This window comes from Zosterops lateralis (assembly GCF_965231275.1).
Source record: "Zosterops lateralis genome assembly, chromosome: 12".
NCBI lineage: Eukaryota > Metazoa > Chordata > Aves > Passeriformes > Zosteropidae > Zosterops > Zosterops lateralis.
Window position 1 is genome coordinate 12,102,202 of NC_139772.1, and position 22,703 is coordinate 12,124,904.

At 42.1% G+C, this 22,703-nt stretch overlaps 2 protein-coding genes across 5 annotated transcripts; one reads left to right on the top strand and one right to left on the bottom strand.

Moving 5' to 3' along the window:
- Window positions 1-1,123: 1,123 nt before the first annotated feature.
- On the bottom strand, window positions 1,124-8,722 carry HSDL1 (hydroxysteroid dehydrogenase like 1). 2 transcript variants are annotated; one of them, XM_083870428.1, is made up of 5 exons: window positions 8,719-8,722; window positions 7,277-7,509; window positions 6,208-6,653; window positions 4,050-4,277; window positions 1,124-3,155 (listed from the first exon to the last, which is right to left on the bottom strand). In XM_083870428.1, the coding sequence occupies exons 2-5, from the start codon at window positions 7,494-7,496 to the stop codon at window positions 3,060-3,062; spliced, it is 990 nt and encodes a 329-aa protein (XP_083726554.1). In that variant the 5' UTR covers window positions 7,497-7,509; window positions 8,719-8,722; the 3' UTR covers window positions 1,124-3,059. The 2 variants fall into 2 exon arrangements, with proteins under 2 accessions (XP_083726554.1, XP_083726553.1); XM_083870427.1 differs by lacking the exon at window positions 8,719-8,722 and adding an exon at window positions 8,342-8,399.
- Window positions 8,723-8,894: 172 nt separating this feature from the next.
- Window positions 8,895-21,385, top strand: DNAAF1 (dynein axonemal assembly factor 1). 3 transcript variants are annotated; one of them, XM_083870421.1, is made up of 12 exons: window positions 8,895-9,163; window positions 10,318-10,465; window positions 11,301-11,392; window positions 12,218-12,439; window positions 13,163-13,329; window positions 13,579-13,700; window positions 14,223-14,407; window positions 14,878-15,135; window positions 15,748-15,857; window positions 18,759-18,827; window positions 19,931-20,282; window positions 20,568-21,385. In XM_083870421.1, exons 1-12 carry the CDS (start codon window positions 9,025-9,027, stop codon window positions 20,663-20,665), a joined length of 1,962 nt encoding a protein of 653 aa, XP_083726547.1. In that variant the 5' UTR covers window positions 8,895-9,024; the 3' UTR covers window positions 20,666-21,385. The 3 variants fall into 3 exon arrangements, with proteins under 3 accessions (XP_083726547.1, XP_083726548.1, XP_083726549.1); XM_083870422.1 differs by having other exon boundaries at window positions 15,031-15,135; XM_083870423.1 differs by lacking the exon at window positions 19,931-20,282.
- Window positions 21,386-22,703: the final 1,318 nt, after the last annotated feature.

Sequence of the window (22,703 nt, forward strand, 5' to 3'; positions counted from 1 at the left end):
ACCTGCACGAAGAAAAGTCTTTCAAACTTTTTTTGAGCTGGGCTGTGTGTTATTAAAAACACGGGCATCTGAGAAAGTAAGAGCTGACTACAGCACATGAAGTTAAAGGAAGGTGTGGAAAGTGTTTTCCACACGGAGGAACAGCCTCTTCCCCTTATGTTCAGAAGTGCATAATCCACTCAAGAAAAACTGCAAGGCTGGCATTCTTCTGAACTGCAAACACTCAAGCAGCGACTGAGAGATAAAAGGCCATTAAAGGATAACGAAAGAGAAACATTTGTGTCTGGTTTGTCAGAGCACCTGCAGAAGCAGAACTGAACTGTATTTTGCAGCTGTGACCAGGACTGGAAAGCAGGAGCCTTATGAGGGGATCCACACGATTTAGGAGAACGATGGGCTGACCTCGCAGCACAACAGAGGAGTCGAGTCTGGATGTGACAGCTGTTACTTAGTTTTTATTTACCTTTAACCAGCATTATCAAGTATTTCTTTGTAACAGGGACAGAAATTACCTCTATTTGACTGACAACGGCATGACACACTGGGAACAGATTGTGATTATAAGGTTTCCCCTTCATTCCTAACTCGACATAGTTAGAGTGCACTGACTTCTGGCCTTGGCTGAGCTCCGCCTGACTTATCACTTCATCAGTTAATAACCCCGATAGCAATAAAATAAAACAACCACACAAATGAGAAAAGAAAACACCCTTACGGCTGATAACAGGTTGTATGCAGGCACGATAACGAAGTACGATGGATACTAAGAGCAAAGGAGCAGCACGCCCACAGGTTTATTGTGTCTAACACCCGCACGGCGAGGGGCTGGACGGGTGCCACACTCGCCCCTGCCCTAGAAGAGCTCTCTATCTATGCCTGGAGTCACTCCCTGCCTCTGCCCGACCGAGGGCACCCATCCCGTGGCCCGGGCACGCCGCAAGGACCGCCGGCAGCAGAGCAGCAGCACCGTCCCGTCCGGGGAGCTCTGCCAGAACCACGAGCGAGCCCAGCGAGCCCAGACCCGGCACCGGCCCGGCCGGACTAAACACAGTGAGCGCGGCCGGGCACCGCGCGGGGCAGCGCCGCCGCCGCCGGCCCGGGCACAGCGGAGGTGAAGTGACAGCCAGCGGGGAGCACCCCACGCCGCGGGGAGATGAGAGACAGCGAGCGCCTCCCCGCCCGCGGCCCAGAGCCCGAGGGAGCCGCGGCGCCCCCGGCCCGTCCCGCCCGCCCCGTGCTCACCGCGCCGCCGCCGCCCGGCCCGCCGCCATCTTGAGCGCTGTTTACCGGCGCGCTCTCGCGAGAGCCCCGGGCCGCGCTGCGCAGGCGCGGGAGGAGGCGGGCGGGAGGCCCGTTATCCGCAGGGAATGGCGCCCGCACCGCACCGGGAAAAACGAGGGGCACTCTCCATGTACATTTCAAGAAATTGGTTTAATAGAAAATAAGACAATTAGGAGATAGAAAAAAAAAAAAAAACCCAAAGCATGGCCGGCCGGGTGGCTTGGGATTCAGCCAAGTCCATACTTTGCTATATCAGAGACATACTTTAAATATCCTTTCTAGTGTATCAATCTGTTGAATATTCATATTTTTCCACAAACTAGTTTCCATATTCCCGGAACTGTTTTGCACGGGCCCTCCTTGGGTCTGCCTTTTTAGAGCATTTGTGTTTCGTGGCTGTGTCTTCATTATCACCTCCAGCTCGGGCCTTGGTCCAGACTTTCTCCAGATGAGAGATGCTGATAGTTGGTATAAAAACAGCAGAGTCTCCTTTACATGTTCACTGGATGTTATCCCGACCACACAGACAGTTTAAGCATACTATATCAACTACTACTACTATGCCTAATTTTCTTTACTAATAGCAGAAATAAAAACTTAATTCCTTACCACAACATTATTAATAATATAGCACAAAAAAGCCAACTTTATAATACACATTTATAACAAGACGGCAGCCGTGCCATGAGCATGTTGCATTTAAGCCCATTAGGAAAATTAACCCACAAACGCCAGAGGCTTATGTCCAAAAAGGAGACACAGAAGTCCTTTTTTAAAATTAGAATAAAGGGAGAGGCCATGGGACATTTCCCCTGGGGTCTCTCAAATTTTGGAGGACGCAGCCTTCTATTTATCCTGATTTCCTGGCCACATTTCCCTCTCTCTTTCCCCACTGGCTGAGATACTTGAGAGGTACAGACTTCCTGGAGTGCCTAATACCTAAAATTCTCTTTTAATGTATAACCCCCCCTTTTAATTTTTAATTCTTATGAAATTTATGCGTTTTCCCCATTGCTTCTTTCATCTTTCAATATCCAATTTCGTTTATCAGCAAACCTACAGTTTGTTTGTAAAGGCAAACATCTCTTTTCCATTCATTGATCAGTGGAATCCTTCCTATTCTTTTATTTCTCTGTGCTAGTTCCATCCACCAGCAGACCCAGTGCTTGTTTGTAAAGACAAGTCTGTCGCTGCTCTCAAGCCCAAATTAAATGTACATGTTTAAAGCCCCTTTGCCAGCGAGCAGAAGGCGTTGTTGGCAATAGAAGTTTTATCCTGCAATTGAAGTAAATGGCTCTGAGGGCCAGCTGAGGTTGGTGTCAGCTGTGGACAGGCCCCTGTCATGGGTCCCTGCCCCTGATACTCCCCCAGCTGTTCCCCATCTTCTCCATAACTTCGTAGCTGTCGTTTGGAATGGCTTGACTATTCTGGAGTCCCGTTTCTGATGGAGTTGGAGGAGTCTCAAATTCTTTCAACTTTACAAATGGACATTATGTAGCACTGAGGTACTGTCACTTATTGTCAGAAATTACACTGTACCTGCTCCTGCCCAATTACCTCAACGAGAAAGCAAATAGAGATTAACATCAAGAACATCAGCACTCTGTCATAAAGGAAGGCAGCAGAGGAGCTATTCAATACAAGGATACAGAGGGGATCCAGACTTCTGTTGTCTAGGTTACATAGCTTGCTTAACAAGGTATGGATAAGTTACAGTAAGTCCTCCAGGGTTCATTCAATATTTTTGCAGCACTCTGATGAGAACTGCTGTACCCATTTCACTTGGCTGTCAAAGCCTGTTTGCGCATAACTCTGCTCAGATACAGTGCAAACCACGCCCACATCCATTCCGGCAGGAACTGGCCCAGTGTGAACTGCAGAGGGAGACAAGGAAACAGAAAAACAAATTAAAGGGACAGATTAAGATGTATTCCATTGAAGCAAACAGTTTCTCAAATCACTACTGAAACAAGGCAAAAAGTGCTTGAATATCATTAACTAAGCCTTAAATTCAACCCCTTGGAAGCACACACACTTAGCTGTTTTGGATGTAGTGCCCACAGCTGAGCAGTTAAGCTCTGCAAAAAAATCCTGAATCCTGATTTGATCAAGTACACAACAGCAATTCTGTCCACTTCCTTTAACTGACACATTTTGCCAGAATGCATCCTGTCTCTTTTATTCCTTTTGGACTAATCCCCATTTCTTCATTTCCATCTACTCAACGCAATGCTATAGGAAGCCACTAGGTAGGATACATGTGCGACCAACATACGTAAAACAGTCTGCCCCAAAAATGAAAACCCTAACAAATGGAGGACCTGCTTCCAGGTAGCTTAGAATAAAAATAGGGTTTTTTTTCCTATTATTCCATCCTCCCTACCCACTCTTCTCCAAAGCACAAATATGCTGAATGTATTAACACTGAAAAAAGTTATTTCTGTTTACAGAAGACAGCAAAACACTTGCCCAGTCAGCAACACCCCAAGAGAAATGAGATACTCTGCTTTTCAGTAAAAGGTTGTCTTTCCCATTTCTGCACCGCATTTCAAGGGAAAATTAGATTCACTCTCTGATCTTAAAAACAAGCACACCCAAGCATAAGTTTCTAAAGCAGAACTAGTGAGAAAATATGGCACAATGCCTTAAAGTCTACAATACATATTGCATTTTTTCAGAAGGAGCAGTTTTCATTCAAACTCCTAAGAAAGTAAACAGCTGATTTACTTCTATGGACAAACATGAAATAGTTTAATGAATTCCATTACCTGTATTCCATGCTTCCAGTAACCAGTGGTCCTTATGGATAACCCAAGAGTAGAAACAGCATGACTTGCATATTCTTCAGCAGTAGGAAAAATGAAAGAGCTCTTTGACATAGTGCTGTTGAATGCCACCATTTTTGTAGTAGTTACAGATGGTATTAGACTCTGAACAAAAATTCCTTTAGAGGCATACTCATAATACAGTGCTCTACTGAAATAGTCCAAGTAGCTCTAGAAAGACAAAAGCAGAAAGAGGCTGTTTTCTCTTTTTTTTAAAACAATAAAATCTCAGGGCAAAGTTTTATTAAAATTACAGAAAAGCTTTAACATATTTTATGTACCAGCTCAATAAATATTAATAAATAGTATAAAAATATGACTTTCTGAAGTATTATCAACACATTTCTATGTGTTATTTGCTATAAACCTGCCATGGTACAGTAACTTGCAGAACAAAGTGACTGCTTATCACAATCTGACAATTTCTGCATAAAAATAATACAAAAGCATTTATTTCATCTAAAACAAACACCTTATTTGGTCTGGGAGCATTGCAAGGACACTCTACAGCCAGCTCTACCGACTACTGTCAGAAGAAGAAAATAAAGTCCCATCCTTTAATACATTTACAGGTGAATTTTGCATTCACCTGTCTTCTCCAGAAGCCAGGTTAGTTATTTCCTGGGAGTCTCTTATTCAAAAAGATTCATTCATGTTTATCTGCATTACCTCCTTTAGCTCATTTTACTTTTACAGCACAAGAAAAGCATAAGGCTGTTAACTGGGACTGCTGGAGTCAGATGGAAAAATGAGCCTGGCTCTGTCTTACCAGGGCAACACTGATGCCTTCCCTGCTGAAGCTACTGCTGTGCCACACAGCCTGTTCTCCCTGAGAAAGAGCAGATATCCTTCTGCTCCCAGCCAGCCTTGCACAAGGTTTTCCCAACAAGCTGTTGGGAGAGCATCTTGTACAAATGCTCTTACAGCTGCTTTAGGAAAACTAAAGCAACCACTTCAAGCATTATTCACTGTTACTGCACAAAGAGGCTTAGGATGTTACAGCAGTTTGTTCTCACTTCTGTGTTCTGAGGCCAGGCTTAAAGCTGGACTGCTGATATAGGATTTGGATTAATTATTTCAGTTAAATAATTAACCAAAGTTAAAGAAACTTTGGTACATTTGTGTTTGTTCTTTTTCATTCAAGCCTTTTAATTGTTTTAATTCAGAGTTCTACACACTTAGTATAATCAAAGGGGCAAATACTCTGCACAGGAACATTAATCATAAGCCAGTTTCCACACTGAAGGAAGTCTGCAAGGAGTTTTACACCTTGGGGTAGTAAGAGCTGGTTTTGCCCCAGGCCAAAGGAAATAAAAGAGCTTTGTCAGGAGCAAGGCTACAATAGAGGGCAGCCACAGACAACTGGGAGCAATAACCACTTGTGTTTAGACACTGGATCTAGGTGAGATCCTTCCACAATCCCAGTTGCTTTTGTGGATTCAGCAGCATGTCATCCAGTGTAAATCCACCATCACATGAACATTCATTCTTCCAGCATCACCCAGCTGCCCAGTCCTATTAATTACTGCCTGGATCTCTTCAGGAAGGACAATTATGGGCAAGTTTTTTCACTTGTCCCAAACATGCCACAACACCCCTTGGTATTACATGAAGCAACAGCTTGATTTGGCCACATTCTGTGTCACAGTGGTGGCCCGAGCATGAATACTCATGAGTATATGAGTGTGTGTATATATATATATATATGTAGCCCTTTTTGCTACCAAATACTGGTATGCAAGAGGCTTTCGCAGTTCAGCTGAAGAAATAGATTAAATTCTTGACCTTTTCAATGGGGCCCACAGAATTGTCTCTCTGCTTTGTGCATCTGAGATAGACAACATTTCTCCTAGAATGACTGCTATGCCACAGTTCACACAAAATCCAAGAGCACTGACTTTAGTTCAAAGCCCAGCACTGGTGTGGATGAAGAGTTTACTGTATAATACATGTATCATTCACCTCCAATATTTAAACAAATCCCTAGAAAACATTCAAGTACTTTGACATCCTTGCTGAATGTGTTCAAAAAACCCCTCATAACAACCAACCTATAATGTACTTTGCAGTACATGCCATTTAACACTACAGCCCAACTTACTTTGGTGGCTCCATAGACTGTATACATCGGCGTTGGGTGACAACACACTGCTGAAGAAAGGTTCACAATTGCCCCTTTCTTCTTCTTCACCATGCCTGGCAGCACGATATGTGTCATCATGGTAGCAGAAGCAATATTTATATGGATCAAGTCCCACAGCATATCCTCAGACAGATTAGTAAAATAGTCTGTGTAGTCATAAAATATTCCTACGTTATTCACCAAGATCCCAATTTCTCTGTCCTTCAGAGCCTCCTTAATGGCTGGGTAAAGCTCACGACCCTTGCTGAAATCAGCTACTATGAAATCTGTTTCCACATTATAGGTTTCAGATATGCTCCTGGACACAGCCTCCAGCTTCTCTTTGCTTCGGCTGACTAAGATGACATTGACACCACGCTTTGCCAGTTCTTCAGCATAAGCCTTCCCAATACCATCTGTGCTACCTGCAAGAGAAAACAGCAATAGAACACACAAGTGAAAAACAGAACAACACCAGCCTTCCACTTCAACAGTTCTTTCAATTATATTTTTTTTATTTTTTCTGAGATAATGTGGCACTAAATATATTGAATTTAAAGACACAACAGTAAAGGTAACACTGTCAACCACCTTCTGCAATTCCCCTCATAGAAGTTTTATATTTTCTATGACAAGAGAGAGCTCAAAGGAGAACCTTAATGAAAGACAGGGATGTCAGAGGTAGAGGACTCAAACCTTGCTGAAGAACTAGGGCACATATGAACATCCCATAGCAAAAAGAAGATACTGTCTACATCTCTGTCTACACTTGCAGGTGATCAAGATGTATCTTGCAAATTTGGGCAACAGTTGCTGTGATTCTTTCTCAGCAGTCAGTCAACTCACTTAGGTTGCCCATCTCCTGAGGAATTAGTTTACAAAGGCAAAGAAAAACAGCCACTGCTCAGACAGATTAACCTGCAACCAGAGATAAGACAGGCCCCAGCCTGTGACACAAACCTCACCCAGCACCACAAGGCACCAAGTTTCACAGCCCTGGCACAGTATGTTCCGTAAGCACATGCATATTCACCAGCTCCTCCCTTACCTGTGACCACAGCCCATTTCCCGTACTTCTTGACGAGATCCATGTCCCCACTGAGCCGTGGAATGACGTGCAGCCTGAGGGCACTGTAGGTGTCCAGGGCCAGGGACACACACTTTCTGACTGTGTACCATGCTCCAACTATAGCCAGGGCTTCTATATAGACACTGCACGAGCGACTGATCTCTTGGTACAAGAGGGAGAATCGATCCACTGCAGCCATGGTGACCACAAGCCTGAAAAAAAAATACACACAGGCAATTACACTTGCCTCTAGGGCCATGTAAACTTATCAGACTGTGTGGATAACCTTTGGGATTCAGCATTTTACAGTTTGAGCATTGTTTTGATGCAGAAAAAACACAAGTCAATCTGCTAAAATTTGGGTGTCAGCTACCATCATCCTCACTGCTTTAGGTACTATTTAGCTTTTTCCCTAGGGTTGAGGTATCTATCAGTTATACTGCAACAACAGTGATCAACAGTTCTGTAAATAAAACAATCCAAGCAGAAGCTGAACAGGTGAAGACCGATTTTGGAAGATTAAAAACTACCTACAAGAGAGTCAAGGATAACCAGCACGAGAGAGCTGAGACACAAAGAAACAAGGGGCTCTTTCAAAGACAGAGAGGCACTTGAGAGACAAAGCAGGCTCAGACACAGAACTGCCCCCAGCGCTGCCAAAAGCCCCACACCTGCCCCTGTCCTTGAACCACGGCACGGCCCAGCACATCAGGCACACCGCCTTTGCTGTGCCTCACACGGCTTTTACTAGTTAATACATTCTTTAAACAAGCACAAACCCGTCCTCTCCCCGCAGGACCCGATGTGTTACCCCTGCTCTTAGAGGGGTAACAAGTTGTGATGTGGGTGCGGACCCTCAGAGAGGACGGCAGGCAACAGCAGGGTCAAACATGGAAGGCTTTTTATTATTTGACTCCAATCTACTTATATACATTTTGTACAGAGGGCCAGGATTGGCCCAAGGAGGTTACAACCTCCTGACTCCATTGGTCACTGTGACCACCAGTCAAATTCTCTCTCAGAGAACAACTACGCAAAACATACTGATAAATTCTAAGAATACGATATTGTTTACATGAAGCAGCGTGAGAATCAGGCTCCAAAGGTTCAAACACCTGAAAGCAAGAAATGCAGGAGGGACACCGATGTCCCGCCCGACACCGCCACACCCCGCCCGCCGCTGGCCCAGGGCGGGACACCGGGCTGCTCCGGGCGGGACACCGGGCCCGGGGCGGGACACCGGGCCCAGGGCGGGACACCGGGCTGCTCCAGGGGCGCCTCGTCCGCGCAGCCCCAGCGGGCTGGCCCGGCGCTTCGGCCCCTCGCCCAGCCCCGGCTCTGAACGACCCGGGCCAGTGCCCCCCGTGTCCCGGTCAGACCCCACCCCACCCTGCGACAGCCCTGCCCCGCCGGCGCCTCACCCGCGAGGCCAGGCCAGGCCAGGCCAGGCCAGGCCAGGCCGGGCCGGGCGCTCCTCCCGCCGCGCTCCCCGCTCTGCCCGTGCCCGCTCTGCCCGAGCCGCCGCCTGCGCCGCGCGGGGCCGCCGGGAGCCGCCGCAGGGCCTTGTGGGGCGGCGCGCGCCGTCGCCATGGGCACGGCTGAGGCGGCGGGCGGGGATCGGGGACCGCGGTCCGCTCCGTGCCTCGCCTGCCGCCGGCTAAAGCCTGCGGGCATTTTGTCTGAAAAGGACAGAGTGTAAATCCCACACCGGCTCGGGGGGTGTTAGAATGCAGGCGGCGCCCGATGGAGAGCTGGGCAGCGGCCTCGGAGGGGAGGTCCCGGCGCCTGAGGCGTCTGAGGCGCCCTTGGGTGACACCGGGAGCGGCGGTGCCCGCACGGAGCCCGAGGGCAGCGCTGTGAGCACAGGTGAGCCCCTCCGGCTCGCTGGGCAGCGCACACAGCCTGCACATCACGGCCGTTCACACTCATCTGGCTGCGAGTACGAGTGTGTGCTTTCTGCCGGCAAAGTCACTGGGAATCCTGACATAACTGAGGCGTACTCAATTGCTATCTTCCTGTGGTCTTTTTTCATTTCCTGACATTACTTTGCTGTTGCCGGAGAAGTATCTCTTCCAGTGTTGTAATCACACAGCAAGCCTGACCTCTAAATCACGGAGCCAGGATGGGTCAGGTTTGGAGGGACACAGCTGGACCTTGCTGCTCAGGCAGGGCTGTCCCAGAGCACAGCGTGCAGGATTGTGTCCAGATGCTTCTGATATTCACGGAATATCCCCAGTGAGGGAGGCTCCACACCCTCTCTGGGCAAACACTTCCAGTGTACGGTCACCTGCACAGTAAAGAAGTTCTTCCTCATGTTCAGGTGGAAGTTCTGTGCATCAGTTTCAGCCCATTGTGTCTCGTGTTACTAAATGTGTCTGATTATTATGTTTTGATTGCAGTCATATTTAAGTAAGTTGGTACAATCATCTTCTTTGCACTTTCTCTTTAAATGGATGAACTACAAGTGCAAGTAGAAGGTTCAGGGCAAGTATCTGAAGAGACAAATACTGAAATTGCAATTAATTAAAGGCAGTGTAAAAACACCTTCCAAGGAGCACGAAAGGGTAAATTTGTAGAAGAGTGTCATGGGTTAACATGACTAACATAGACTAACAGTGCTTGGGATGACTCTGATAAACCATTGCTATAGTCTCTTTACAGTAAACTCAAATTAGTGTTAATTAAATATATATTAAGTGTCTCACACCATAAGAACATTGGTGTCAGTACTTTAGTATACTAAAGTACATTATAAGTTCATTATAAGAATATTAAGAATAATGGGTACTATCTGACTTCCAGATCTAAAAAAAGAAGCAGATTTCAACAATTCAGTTGATCGTATTTATATTATGATGCTGTGCTATAAAGTTAAGTTTCGTTAAAAATGTCAGCAGAAATCTTGGTTAAAACACTCTCTTCTTGAAATTCATATTCAAGTGCTCTTCAGTATTTCTCTAAAGTAATTATCAACATAACACATTTTCCCCACCCTTGCTGTCATTTTCTTATTTATAAAGCTGTTAAAACTCAAGAGAAAGAAGTCAACTGTACGTCCAGAGCAGATCAAGAGAATGAGCAAAAATCAGATATTGATCAGAAGTCTGGAACCAGCTCATCCAGCCAAGAGAGAGAAGAAAAGAGGGGCTCTGTAAGGGGCTCTGTAAGGTAACACATTGTTTGTGGATGTGTTTGCATCATCAGGAGTTTTGCTATTCTATGTGTTCATCTCAGTTCTGGAGAACAGTTTTAAGGATGAATTTGAGAATAATGGATAAATCAGATATTAGTGATATTTCCAGCATCTGTACCTATGTTTGGGTTTTATGGCCACGGTAGCAAACTACATTCTGACCACATCATGAAATAATTTAATGGATCTGCAGAAAATTGTGCAAACTCCTGTGGAAGTCAAGCCAGTAGATTTAACCATTTCTCTGCATCAGTTCAGACAAAGCACTCTATTAATTCCTTGTGGCATTCCCAGCCAACCAACAGCTGTATATTGAAACTTTCTTGAGTGCTATTTTGGAGTCAACATTTCAATAAAATATTGGGTTGATTTCTATTAATTTTTCTAGTCTGAGAAAAATGTTGCGTTTTGGCTCTGCCACGAAATGTCCTGTACCAAAGCAACGAGGAAGGGGGGAAAGAATTGGAGAGGAAGCTAACATTGGAACCAGAAACTAACATAAAATCATGTGTCCTTTTCCAAGAAGATGGACTCCCTAATTCCCTGCCCTTTTTCCTGTGAATCCTCTGTTTTTTTAGCAGAAGGGCCTGGTAACTCACTTCAGAGGTAGAAGTGAAAAGCTGCACCAAAAAAAACCCCAGCACTTTTTTTTTATTATTTTTGGAATATAATTTTGAAAGCTGTAGCTATTTCTCTTGAATGAAAGAATTGTCAATTGTGTTGCAATGGAGTCTGTAAGGAAACCAAAGATCTCAGAATGTGCACTGAAATATATTTTTTATTTTGCTTCTGCTTCCTCTCCTATTTCAGAATGACAAAAAAGATTCTGCTAGACATCTGTAAACAGCAGAAATTATACTGGACCCCGTATTTAAATGATACTTTATACTTGCATTATAAAGGTAAGATGTGACATGACTGCCCAGCTTGATCATTCTAAGTAGCATTTTAGCAGAGAATCTACTTCATGGCTCACTGAAGTAAGGTGTCTAGTCATTCTTCTAAATTAGAAACACAACTTTATGTAATACTGGACTTGGGAAGCAAAATGAGTCAATATGAAGGTAGAAAAGTAAACTGTACATCTAACTCACTTTGTGGAGCCATCCAAAGGATCAATAGGAATCAAGGGACATACTTTTGGTTTCTTTTATTGAAACAGGAGCCTCTGAGTAATGTCTTAAATTACTGGCCTGAGTTGCACTCAGATGAAAATATACATATTTTTCCTTAAATTGTTTGTATAAAGAGCTTTTTCCAGCTTCTGGAACTTTTTTACTGCCAAATAAAAATGGTCAAGGGGAAAACAAACAGTAAAGACTTGCTGCATATTTGCAAACACTGCTGAAAGAAAAAAAATATTCGAACGAACATTACTCATCCTGTGGTGATTTCTGAGCAGGTTTTTGCACGATGCAGTTACCTGGTCCAAGTTAGCCTAAGAATTCTTCCAAATGCTTCCAAATAAGATACACTACCTTCTACATTCGGCCTTGGTTTTGCTGTGTATTATTTAACATCTAAAGGGCTGCTGAGATGCAGACCAGAATAGGTAACAACCTGGTTTTGCCCTTTATGGGCCAGAAACAGTACCATGAACTCAGTAGAAATATTGCAGTAACTTCAGTACTACTGTTCCCTCAGGCTGTTTCAGCAGCTCTGGTTTAATGGAAGAGCCATTTTTAGCCAATGCCATTTCATTTTGGAACATCTTTTTTTCTCTGCAGGATTTGACCGACTGGAGAATCTTGAAGAATATACTGGACTGAAGTGCTTGTGGCTGCAATGCAATGGCTTAAGAAAAATTGAGAATTTGGAGGCTCAGACAGAGTTGCGTTCCCTCTACTTGCAACTCAATTTAATTGAGAAAATTGAAAACCTTGAACCTTTACAAAAGCTGGATTCCCTCAATATCAGTAACAACTACATTAGGACCATTGAGAATCTCTGTAAGAACTGTTGGTGCAACGGGTTTTAGCCTCTGGCAAGCCCCTATTTCCTAAGTTCTGACTAAGCTTTTGTTAGTGGCACAAGTTTCAAGGGATTTTTTGTTTGTGTTAGAATTTTGCACAATATCCATACCAAAGCCCACAGGGCTTCTGTGGAGGAATAAAACCTATGTTGAAAAACAGGAAATATGTAGAAACTACTTTCACATGGATACCTAGGATAATTATGTAATTTTTCCTCACTTTTTAATACCATCTCAGTACTTATCTCTGCTATAGATAGGCTGACAATCCAGTTTTCACCATTTACTTTACAGTTAAGATGTCTTTGGCAGTTCCAGACACAATTACCAAATCTTTTATATCTGCTAAAAGATTGATTCTGTCTTCAGCAGAAAATAAAAAACTTTCTGTGCATTACTACTTGCATACGTTGGAGAATTTTGAAACACAAGCTCTTGCTTTTGTGTAACTGATTTGTTTGAAATGTAAATTAAAAACAACCACCATCCTAAGGCCAAGCACCTGTTTTTCCCCAGGGTGAAGAAAGCAGTTTTGGAGGCCTGGCCAAAGAGTATCTATACCAGAATAACAAATTTAGAAAAATCTCCAAATTCAGTATAAACTATTAGTTTGACAATGCAGTTGTTTACTTGCTCAAAAAGCCCTCTGTGAAGCAACAACTTTTACCTTTCCTTTCCTTGTACTGTTCTTGTCTGGCAGCTTGTCTGAAAGTCCTGCAGACTCTGCAGATCGCTCACAACAAGTTACGAACAGTAGAAGACATCCAGCACTTGCAGGAATGCCCAAGTATCTGCGTTCTTGATCTTTCCCACAACAATCTAAGTGATCCCAGTATTGTAGCTATCCTGGAGACCATGCCCAATCTGGTAAGCCAAAAATAGCTGAGGGTTTGTGTTGTGTGTGGGTGAACCTCATCAAGTGGCTTTGTTGAGTAGTTCAGTGCACAGTAGGTACCAGTATAAAACATCATTAAACAGGATTTTGTTTCTGGTAGATCACCTGTAACACCTTGGATATTTTATTCATTTTTTGCTTTTGAAATGACAGGGGAAGTGCATATCCAGGCTGGGGTTTTTGCTACTCAAGCTTAAAAATTGTTTCCCTTGTTTCTCTAGCATGTGCTGAATTTGATGGGAAACGAGGTGATAAAGAAAATTGCTAATTATAGAAAAACACTCACTGTTCGACTGAAACAGCTGACATATCTGGATGACAGACCAGTTTTCCCAAAGGATAGGTAAGAAACATAGAAATCTTTACACAGCAATAAGAATCAAGTGCTAACAATCACTCATCAATTTTTTGTCAATACTGTCAGGGAAGGAAGATTGACCAGTATAATTTATTGAAGGTGGAAGACTTTGAGGAGAAGAGTATTGTACTACAGAGTTCTACATCTAACATACCTAGAAAAAAAGCAATGTATTTCTTCACAAAATAATTCTTGAACAGAATTGTCTCACACCAGGTCTGTAGACAAGATGCAAATCCTGATTTCAACAGAAACTGAGTGGGTGTCTGGAGCAGCTGAGCCAAGTTCAGACCAATCTCTGGTGGTGTAATCTCCAATCAACATTTGGATATCTCTGTTTCTTTTGTGAGATAAATGTTCATACCTGTTGCATAAGGGATTGTCACTGCTGTCTGCTTTTTTCTCTTGCAGCTATTTTGTGCTGTTGCAAGCTATTTTAAATTTCTCTCTCATTGCAAAGGTGGGCTTTTATAGCTATATTACAGTGAGCTTTTGTGTTTTCATTAGAGCCTGTGCAGAAGCCTGGGCTGTTGGAGGGCTTGAAGCTGAGAAAGAAGAAAGGGAAAAATGGGAAACCAGAGAGAGAAGAAAAATCCAAGATAGCATTGATGCATTAGCAGCAGTTAGGCAAAGAGCAAAGGAACAGAGGAGACAAAAGGGCATGGAAGAAGTTGCAACAGATACTGAAGAAGGTTTGTGCTTACTGTTTTGGGAGATGTCTGTGACCACTTCACTTTGAATGTCTAGAGGAGTCTTTATCTGATACATCTTTAGATTGACTAACAGATAAAAGTTTTTCTTCAAGGGAGTGGATTGTGGAAATGAGAGAGCAACCAGCACTTGTTGCTGATTCATCAAAATCATCAAGGATGTATTTCAAGATGTAGCCACTTGTGAGCCTTTTCAAAGTATTAGAAATTCCAGACATTTATTATTTAAGCGTTTTCTGATTTTTTTTTTTTCTGGGGAATTTCTGTTTGCTGGGGAGTTGAGATGGGAAAACAGCATTGCTGCAGTCTTGGGAGGACTACTCATCCATGAATAGCTGCTCAAAGTAGGAGCTTTTGATGCATATTCTAACCCATTGTAACAGTGTTTGGATATTTAAAATGAGCAGTGGTAGATTAGCTCAGCAATTCTAATGAAATTATTTCTTCTGTAGGAGCACCTGCAAATTCTAAAGATGGTGATGGAAATTCTAATACGCCAGAAACTTCAAATAGATCAGAAGAAGAAGGTCAAGAAAAGACTGAGAAATTTAAAAATGAGGGGTTTGATGTTTGTGATGAAGCGATAACAGTTCTACCAAATACAGGAGATAACAGAGATTCCACATCTGGAAGTATGCCTGATGGAATTCAAGAGGATGCACAGGAACCAGACTCCTACAAATGTGCAAATTTTAACAAGGAGACAGATGGTAACGTACACACCAAAGAGCCAAACCCAACTGAGCATGCAGAGATGATGAGCCAACCTCTTAGTGGAGCACTGCCTCTGCTGTGGCTCAAGCCAACTAATTCATGCATAAAAACATTCCATTAGATTTCCACAGAGACTAGGTGAAATCAAGGAATACTGGGTAAAATATTCTTTAAATACAATGAATAGTAAATTTCTGAAGGCTTAACCAGCAATTTCTGCAAGTTAAAGGTGGAACTCCACTTGTCAAACATGCCAGGTTTAGTGAAAGGCTGGGAGAGTTTACAGACTTCCCTCACTCCCACATAAACTGGGCAGTCTGCCAACAGACTGGTCATGACTCCAGAGATGGTTTTGTACCTTTGTGTCTCTCACACATGGAGAAATGCTTTTATAGATTTGTGGAACACATTATTGCAAAATGCAGATATTAACTTATACAACAGAAGAGAGACCCAGAATATAATAGGAAAACAAAGTGTTGGATTGAGCTGTTAATTCGGCAGTGGTAGTCAGTCCCCAGCAGTCTGGTTCTGCAGGGCTTGCTGCTGCAATGTAGACTTATTTTATTCAGTTAGTTCTCTGCAACTGACTATTGATTATTCTGTAGATCTACCAGGGCAGGAAGCAGCTACTGACAAGGCCTTGCTTCCTGAGAGGGAGGAATATGCTGAAATTGAACAGTTCAAACTGGAGACGCTGGAGACACTTTCTCTTGATGTATGTATTGGATTCAGACTTTGAGAAGTTCACGTGTATGTATTGTCTATTCCAAGTTAATTCTTGTAATATTCTGGCTAATAAAACTAAGTGGGCAGGTTTTTAGGAAAGGTCTACTGTTAGGAAAAATTAAAAGAAAGAAAGAAAGAAAAAAAAGCCCAAAAAGTAAAGTTGCAGGGATATTCTGCAGTGCAGCGTTTATGAAGAATACTTGCAAAATTTATTTTGTCCTTAAATTTTTTAGCCTTTTGTCCTGTAAATCACCTGAAGTTGACCTACTATCTTTGTAATTTCTCTGGAAAAGCTATTGAGGGCTCTCATTTAAAAACAGAAATTACAGTGAAAAGAATCTAGTAGACACATTTGCCCTCTTAATCAAAACTCAAATGAAATATGCAGTTGAAAATGTCAGCTACTGCAGAAAAACCATAGGGAAGAAATAGCACCCCCATTGTTGTAAATGTTACTCAGCAGTATTAGACACTATAAATTAATTCTCAAAATAGATTTCTGATGTCTGTTTCCAGGAAGAGCAGAATGTACCTTATTCAGATATAGAATAAGTGATTGACATTTGTAGTATGGTATTCATTATCTAAAATGTCTCTCTGATGAAACATTTAAACATGTTTATCACATTTAACCATGAGGAAGACATAGATACCACTGAAAAATACAGCCTCACTTCAAAGGAGAATTGTTCAATATGTCCTAATTAGAACACTGCTGATAATCTGACAGTGTCAGACTGTGATATAATCAGCAGTAAAAACTTCTGAGCTGATGATTTCCCAGAGCACTTAATACACTCTGTAACACCCTATACTGCCATTGTTAACTACTGGCAGAAAAGCCTCATATCTTTGCCATGCTCTTAATTTCCCAGGCAAAAATTCCATTTTGTTATTGAAGGGCCCACTGCTTTGGCCGAGGGTTTGCTGCTGCTTCTTCCTGTTTAGCTGTTTTTAATCATAGGTTAAAAAAAGGCAGTGTAGAGAATGGGCAGCAATGAAAATATGCACAATGTTGTTCTTAAAAGTAGATCTTGAAGTGTCTGAAGTAAAAGGTTTTAAATATGTAGTGACACTGTAGGTACCCACAATGTGAAGATCTCCTTGATTCAGTGTTTGTTTTTCCCTTGATGCTCTGTGGCACCATAGGAAGATCCCGTCCACAAACTTCAAGGCAGTATAAAAGGAACTCTTAAGCACACATCTGTGGGGTTTTAGAGATGTAAAAAGTGGGACTATTTTAATTCTCTAGAAGGAAAACCAAACCCAAATCACACACTAATGCACATTTCAGTGTTCTATGCTACTTATTCTCTAGGAAAAGCCTCTCCCAACAGCCTCCAGCACTTACCATATTGCAGATATTCCAAAGAATCTTAGTGCTGACATAGCAGGAAATGGCTGGGAAGATGTTGATGCTGAGAGGCTCTGGAGCTGCACAATTGTCTTTATTCACATTCTGAGTCTCTAGATGGTCAGGAGGAATATAAAGGAGGAGACTGGAGGAGGGTTTGCAATGGGTAGTTGTGACATCCCCGTGTCAAGCATAAACAAGCTCCTGTTGCTGCACATGCCTTGGCAGTGTGGGAGCTGTCGCAATTATGGACACTAGAAGAACTACACTTACCTGTCAGGTAGAAGCAGGGAAAAGAAGGACTGTTTATTATGATTTGGGATTTGGTCAAGGATTGGTTATAGAGAGGAACACTTCTCTGACTCCAGTGGTTAATACAGAAGTCTATCACCAAGAGGAATGAAAACAATATAGATTGTTTTAGAGACTTTGCAGGAAGTTATGTAAACTATGATCAGAAGGCTTAGCATTATGGCAATAGGAGCCACGTTCCCACGTACCTAAACTGGGTTAATTAGTAGTTGATCTGCAAATGCACCCTGATGACTGATACAAAACTAACAGCTATTTCATCTCCCTGTTGACATCAAACTCCACATTAGTCTTAGATCTTCATTTGTACATTTTTAATGCAATTTTTATAAAACTCTGTGACTTCAGGACATGCTGCACTAGCTGCAACCGTATCAGGAAGGAGAGTTCCTTTCTTGATTTTAATTGTGTAATAATCTTCACCACACAAGACAGTATGGATGTTCCTGATGCTACCACACCAAGCAGTCTGCTATAAAATCATTAAGTGCTAAAAATATCTAAAAACAAAAGGAGTTGCTTATCCCAGTATTGACCTACAGTAAAAAAATGGCAAAAAGGTAATAGTTTCTACCTGTGATTTTGCATTCCCACCTTCTGTGTTCCCTTTCATGTCAGCAAATGATAGTTGTCTAAGATAATATTTTCTAGTAGAAACCTGAAATTACCAGACCTGTCTAAGGAAAAACAGTTTTCAGCAAGTTTGCAGTTCTGTGTCTTAATTATGAGGCATTCACAGTAAAACAGTGGTTTATTAGGTGTATTTAAGTTAACAGCTTACTTGATATGCAGTTTCAGGAAGACTGAAGGTCTGGATTTGGCACTTAGCCATACAGATGGATTGCAGTTGGGATTAAGTCTATTGAATAGACAGGAAACAGCTAAGAGAATAAACCACATTTGCTTTTAAAATCCTGGTAGTGCCTTATTCTTTATCCTGTTTTCCTTCACAATCTCACACCATAGTAGAAAACAGCATCCAGTCTGACATCAGGGCTATTGCTTTCCCATTTGCTGTTTCTGGAGACAGATGAATTTTCCCTTTCCCACATGTGCTAAAAAGCAAACTGTGCCCGTGAGAGGATGGCAGTGGGGTCCTGCTGGCTGTGGCCTCGCACCCTGATGAGCACTGCTGTGAAGAAGTTGTGCAATGAGCCAGAGATGTGATTTTTCATGGGCTACAGTAGCTCTTCCCACTGATTATTGATCTGTGATTGTTTCCAGGAACTGCCTGATTTAGAAGATGTAGTTGTAAATGAGTTTTCCCCAGAAGAGGAAATCTTTATTCAAAAGGTAACATTTTCATTAATTCCAGTAATGAAACTTCTCTAAACACATTTACAAAGGTTTTGCAAAATGAGGATCATCTAAGTTGTGAAATGCTGGTTTGGGAGATGCAATCACTTATGCATTTATAAATTAAAATGGATGGTTTCAGCAGTTCTTATCTACATGTAAATCTTCCTTTGTTTAAATCTGACTTTTTTATATTCTTGTAGCAAAAATAGAATAAAAACTTATGATCAGTAATGCAACAGTAACATAAGCTTAATTTCTTAATAGAGTGTAGTGTAATACTGAAGATTAGTCTTAAAATATACTGTACCAGTATTAATATGGTGCAAATTGCCTGCTGCTGAATAAAATCTGGCTTTTCAACTGAAATCACAGAGAAATTGATACTCCTCCTCTCAGCTGTAGGCCAGTCCTTGTCCATCTTAGAGTTTTGCTTTACTCAAGTTAATCTTTTAGACACAAGCCTGTAAGAACAAATAGAAGAGAAAAAAAAAAGAAGACGACAAAGTTTAAAAGCAGTTTTGATTTTCAGGCTGATCATAGAATCGTACTGGCCTTGCTGGAGACAGAGGCTGGTACAGTACATGCTTTTACAAGTCTTTCCAAGATAATGCCAGCTGTTCCTACAGTCAGCATAAGGCATGGAATTGACTTGCCCTTTTGATCACAGACTCATAACAGGGTTGCAAAATGTCTTATCCAGCAAAGCTTCCAATTAAAAGAAGGCAAGGAAAGAGGATTAGGGAAAGTGAATGTGTTAGCAGCTGTCCTGTTCCAAAGGTTGCTCAGTTCTCAGCTGGAGACAGATGAAGATGTTGGTCAGGTTCCTCTGGAGTAAAATATTAGAACACAGCCCACACACTGCTCTTTTTATGAGCTGTTAATTAGTTTATGGTCAGTTCATTGGAGATGCCTGAGAAATTGCTAATCTAAGATTCATTCACAAAGCAGCAGAGCTATGGGTGAAGCACATATTCCTTATAATTTATGAGAACAGCACATTAAAGCTGACAACTGTTACATGGATCCAAGAGATATTTACCCATCCTTTGGCTTTTATATCTAAGAATAATTTGTCAATTACATTTCTACCTTTACAGCAGGACTATCGCCCAAAGATTGAAATAATTTCTGAAGTGACAAATGACAGCAGTTCTGCTTTAGAGGAAAACAATAAAAACATGCTTGAGAATTCAGTAGAAGAAGTTCCAACAGGAATTTTTTCAAATGTATGTCAGAACCATAAAGAGCATGAAAAGGAGCACTTAAGACCCCTTCTCAAAAGCTTCTTTACAGAGCCTGATACTTCAGAAAGATACCTGGAGATCAAAGATAAAGAGGTAGCCCCTTTGAAACCCTTGATACAAGAGGTGATCACTGAGCCCAAGGATCCTCTGCTGTTGTCACCAGTCTGTCATCAACCAGGTGACCCAAGCTCATGGGAAGAGGCTGGTAAGATTCCAGTGATATTATCATTCACAGAGCAAATGGGGCTGGCACAGGCACATTGAGGATCTGCTCAGCTCCTGTGGAAGGTTGTTAGTCACAATCACCTCTTCCTTTTATTTATGTGGGAATCCTAATAAATTAGGAATTCAAATATTTTGTTTTTCTACAGAGGATTTCTTACTGAGTTTCATTTAAATGGTTTTTAAAAATTAGGCTTTATATTTCTTTTTTCAGTATTAAATACCACAAGTGACTTTAATTTGCCTTTTGCCTTTGTGCTTCTAACAGGGAATTGCAGTGATGGAGAGCTCCAGGGCCTGGCTGAGGGGGAAGGATGTCCTCTTAAAGCACAAGGTGACAAGGATGGTGAGATTGAATTGGATTAATCACTTTGAAGAAAACAGACCAAACCTGGAGCACAGTGTCTGACTGCATGGAAATATTCCCAAAATCTGGAGGCCAGCAATGGGAACACTTGTTAAAAGTGAGGTAACACTGTGATACCAAAACTCACTGCCCTTGGATCTAAGCTCCTCAGGGCAGCTGCCTGTGCACTAATGTTCTCTACTGTTTTCAGGTTAAATTCCAGTCTTGTGTTATTTGTGCCTTTGCACCCTTCTAGAAACGCCTTAGTTACACATTTATAGATCAGTTTCATTACAGATGTAGCTTCAAGCATAATTCAGTGTGTCTGTCATTTGAGTAAATAAAAATTCTATTTGTAATCACATATATTTTCATTTGGTGTTTTATATTTTAAGTCCATACCAGTGGACATCATAGCAGATGGACTCCAATGGCAAATGGAGATTGGTTCTTGATGGGACATTTTACTGATATAATATTCCCTGACATCATGATTGTTTATGCCTAAAAATATGCAGAAATAGCATCCCTGCACAGAAAGTCTGGTTTTATTTTTTAGGGCATCTGTAATGAAACATACATTTATATCTGCTGCTTTTAGTGTTTTTCATTGAGATGTGTCTCAGGATCTGGATTTTGAGTATAGCCAATTTTAGGTAAATGTCTTTGTTATTATTTCTATACACCTCTAATAATTTGTAATAAATAGAATTGAACAGTTCTTGTAGGTGTGTAAATTTAAATAAATAAAATATTATTTTGGAGTTGTTGAAAATATGTATTTCACATTACCTGGGCTTAGGTGCCATCTGCTGGCAAGAGAACCAGACCTCAGAGTAACACGGAAGAATTGTAAAAGCCCTCAGAGAGGACAATACAATTGCTTTAAGTTTCATCCATTTTCCACCTTGCATGAGTTAAAACATGCTGGCAAAAGCCTTGGCCTTCAGAACAGGTGGGGGCAAGCCCAGGGCCAGTGGAGCACAGGGTTACCTGAAAGGACCAGCACAGGAATCTGCTCTTCAGAAAGCTGAAAATGCTGCCACCAACCTGTATGAGCTCCATCCTGAAAAAGTAACTGCTTCCTTTTCTGACAGAAAGCTGGATAAGGACTCTTTTTGAGAAGTTTGGGTTTTGCATTTTCCATGCTGTGTTTTGGTGCCTGTCCTGGTATCCACTTACTACACTAAAAATAAGTAACCAGAAAAAGGATCACATTATGTTTGCAAACAAAAGGTTTAAAAAAATGATTCCAAGAATGAAATTTGAGCTCTGTTATCACTAAAAGCGAGAAAAATAGGACAAATAGGGGAAAAAAAAAAAAAAGCAGCAAATACTTTCAAGAACTGTAGAGTTTTTTTACTGTGATCCTGATTTTACCAGCTATATCCACTCTGACATTTTAGTTTGAAGAATTCAGCAGCTTCCCAAGCTGTGTTTACTTTGCCACATTTTACATGGGAGGATTTCCCAGCCCCTGCGTGTTCACACTGACCACAACCCACCAGGAGGCCTCACAAGGGAATCTCTGAATGCTCAGAAGTGATTTTCACTGAGGACTTGGGAAGGAGAAAAGGAGTAAGGGATAGGTGAAAGGAGTGAGAGAAATACCAAAACAGGACTAAATGAGAAAAGGGAAACATGTTTAATTAGTGTCTTCTGTAAAACTTTACAAATGTACAGCATAGTGCAAAAACGCAGTCTCAGCACATCACCTTCAAGTAAAATTAACAATGTAAAAAGCCGAGGAACACAAGCTTCCTTCTTCTCAGGAATGGCTCCCGAGTGCTCTTCCTGGAGGTTCCTCTCTCAACATCAAGCTCCAATCTCATGTTTATAGTAGAGCAAAAAGCCTAAAGAAAACCCCACAAACCCTCCTGAGAGGCTCCCCACAAGCACAGGCTGGAGCTTGCCCTGCAGGGCATGGCCTGAGCCGGGGCCAGGGCCAGCTGCACCTAGCTGTGCCCACGGGCAACTCTCCCCAGGGCTTCATTTCCCAACCCCAGCCAGACAATCCAGTCAGACACAAGGGATGCCCAGCCTCAAGCATGTGACAGG